Consider the following 2,185-nt stretch of genomic DNA (forward strand, 5'->3'; position numbering starts at 1 on the left):
CAGTTTACCAAGTCCAAAGAGTACCAACATACAGTTCACAGGAGTGTCAGTCAAATACTTTCTTGTCTTCTCTCCCAGGCCTCCCAACCTGGAGAGGTTAGAAGCCCGAGTTAGCAGGCGCAGGGGCAAGAACCCAAGATAGGGTAAAAGACGTCAACCCTACCCCTTCCCTGACTTTATTTAAAACAGTTCCCCCATCTTCTGAAAATTTTCATATCACCTAGAGCCCACCCTCGCCCCAAATACCGTAATACTCTTATCTTTCCCTTTATTTGGTGATATGCCCCACAGCTCCTTTGATGTGCAGTCTCTAAAATCCGTACAAAAAGTCAAAAAACCTCACCTTGTCTAAAGATTGTCCCTGGTGGTCTCAGGCTGTAAAGTCTAAAAGCTTTTTCTTGTGTGGTACTATGTCTTGCTGGCCATTCCAACTACTTGCATACTGTGAAACACAGAGTGACAGGTACACAGCAGGCGCTCAGTACGTTTCTCAGATTTCCCAACTGCCTTTGGAGAGGAGCGCTGGGTCTCCCACGGCGGCAGAACAGGAACTGCAGCCGCTAAGGTAGAGCAACCCGGGACCCTGGCAGCTGTGAGGCACGCCCTCGTCAGGGGGCCTGGGACCGAGAAGACCCTGCTGAGAGGAGCCATGCACGCGCTAGTCCGTAGCCCCGACTTAGTACAGTATAGGTCCCGCACGCGCGGCCGTCCATCTTTCTTTCTGCCCCGCCCCGCCCTCCTGCCACGCCCCATCCATCCCGCCCCGCCCGCCTTGAGCTCTGCCCCGCCCCGTCCTGCTGCCCCTCCCCATCCGTATCACACCGCCCGCCCCGCACGCCTTGCGCTCCGCCCCTCCCCGTCCTGCTGCCACGCCCCATCCCGTTCGCCCCGCCCCTTCGCCCTGCCCTGCCCCTTCTTGCTGCCCCGCCCTGTCTCTTTCGCTGCGTCCCGCCCCCTTCTGGTACCCCGCTGGCTGGTAGGGGCGGCCTCAGGCGTAATGGGGACGGCCTCGTCGCTTGTGAGCCCCGCTGGCGGGGAAGTGATAGAGGACACGTATGGGGCGGGCGGCGGCGAGGCCTGCGAGATCCCGGTGGAGGTGAAGCCCAAGGCCCGCCTGCTGCGCAGCTCGTTCCGCCGCGGCGCTGCAGCAGCAGCGGCAGGGGCCGGGCCCGGGTCGCTGCCCCGTGGAGCGGGCGGCGGCGGGCTGCTGGGAGCTAGCTTCAAGTCTACCGGCTCGTCCGTGCCGGAGCTGGAGTACGCGGCGGCCGAGTACGAGCGGCTGAAGAAGGAATACGAGATCTTCCGGGTCAGCAAGAATCAGGAGTTGTTGTCTATGGGCCGCCGCGAGGCCAAGCTGGACACGGAGAACAAGCGGCTGCGGGCGGAGCTGCAGGTAACGCCCGGCCCGCGTGCGCGGCGGGGGCAGTTGGGACGCCCCCCCCCCGCCCCGCCCCGCCCGTGCCCTGCCCGCGCCCTGCCAGGCTGGGCTTTGGACGCCTGACTCCGTCCTTCGTCCATCCTGCCCCCCCTCTCTAAACCAAGTAGTTTTGAAAGTTGGCTAGGAACCGCTCTGCATTTTAATTTGAGAGGCACATTCTCTTGGGGTCTAAACTGATTTCCTTAACTAATCCGCCCCTTTTCTATTTCTGGTTCATTCATTCAGACACCTTGAAACAATTAACCTGAAAGTGTCCTGAAGCAGCAAATGCCAATCTGCAGGGGGTTCCAGGGAAGTAGGTTAACCCAGGGCTCAGAGACACACAAAAGATTTTGGTGGCATCTGTTGAAGCCAACTCATCAAATTCCCTAGGAGTTTTTAACTCCACTCCCCGCCCCCTTAAATATATCTCTCAGTTTCTTCGTGTGGAGCTCTTGAGTTTTAATGATCTTGAAGTGAATTTTTCTGGAAACCTGATTTTCACCATCCTAACTGCTTTGATTGAAAACATTCCCTAGGTGTAGTCAAATGCTCTTAATGCACTTGACTAATTTACTCAGAAAAACAATTATTGCGTGGTCTCCCTCTAGTAGATGTGTTTTGACTCATGAAAATGGTATGTAAAGCAAGAGGTTGCTTTTCTGTGAGCAAAGTTGTCAGACTTTGTGTCATCTGTTTTAGGCCTCTCTGAGGGTTGTGGTTTTACTTTTTTTTTTTTTTTTTTTTTTTTTTTTTTTTTTTTTTTTT

The 2,185-nt window shown here is 55.6% G+C and overlaps 1 protein-coding gene across 4 annotated transcripts in view; it reads left to right on the forward strand.

Moving 5' to 3' along the window:
• Positions 1-892: 892 nt before the first annotated feature.
• NPHP3 (nephrocystin 3) overlaps positions 893-2,185 on the forward strand; it is a 43,492-nt gene continuing 42,199 nt past the window's right edge. For 2 of the 4 annotated variants that reach the window (XM_049629811.1, XM_049629810.1), the window contains exon 1: positions 896-1,393. In XM_049629811.1, coding sequence (XP_049485768.1) covers positions 998-1,393 — 396 coding nt within the window. In that variant the 5' untranslated portion in view covers positions 896-997. Of the gene's footprint in view, positions 1,394-2,185 lie in introns of all 4 variants that reach the window. The other 2 variants (XM_049629813.1, XM_049629812.1) reach the window with 2 other exon arrangements.

This window comes from Panthera uncia, chromosome C2, assembly GCF_023721935.1.
Source record: "Panthera uncia isolate 11264 chromosome C2, Puncia_PCG_1.0, whole genome shotgun sequence".
NCBI lineage: Eukaryota > Metazoa > Chordata > Mammalia > Carnivora > Felidae > Panthera > Panthera uncia.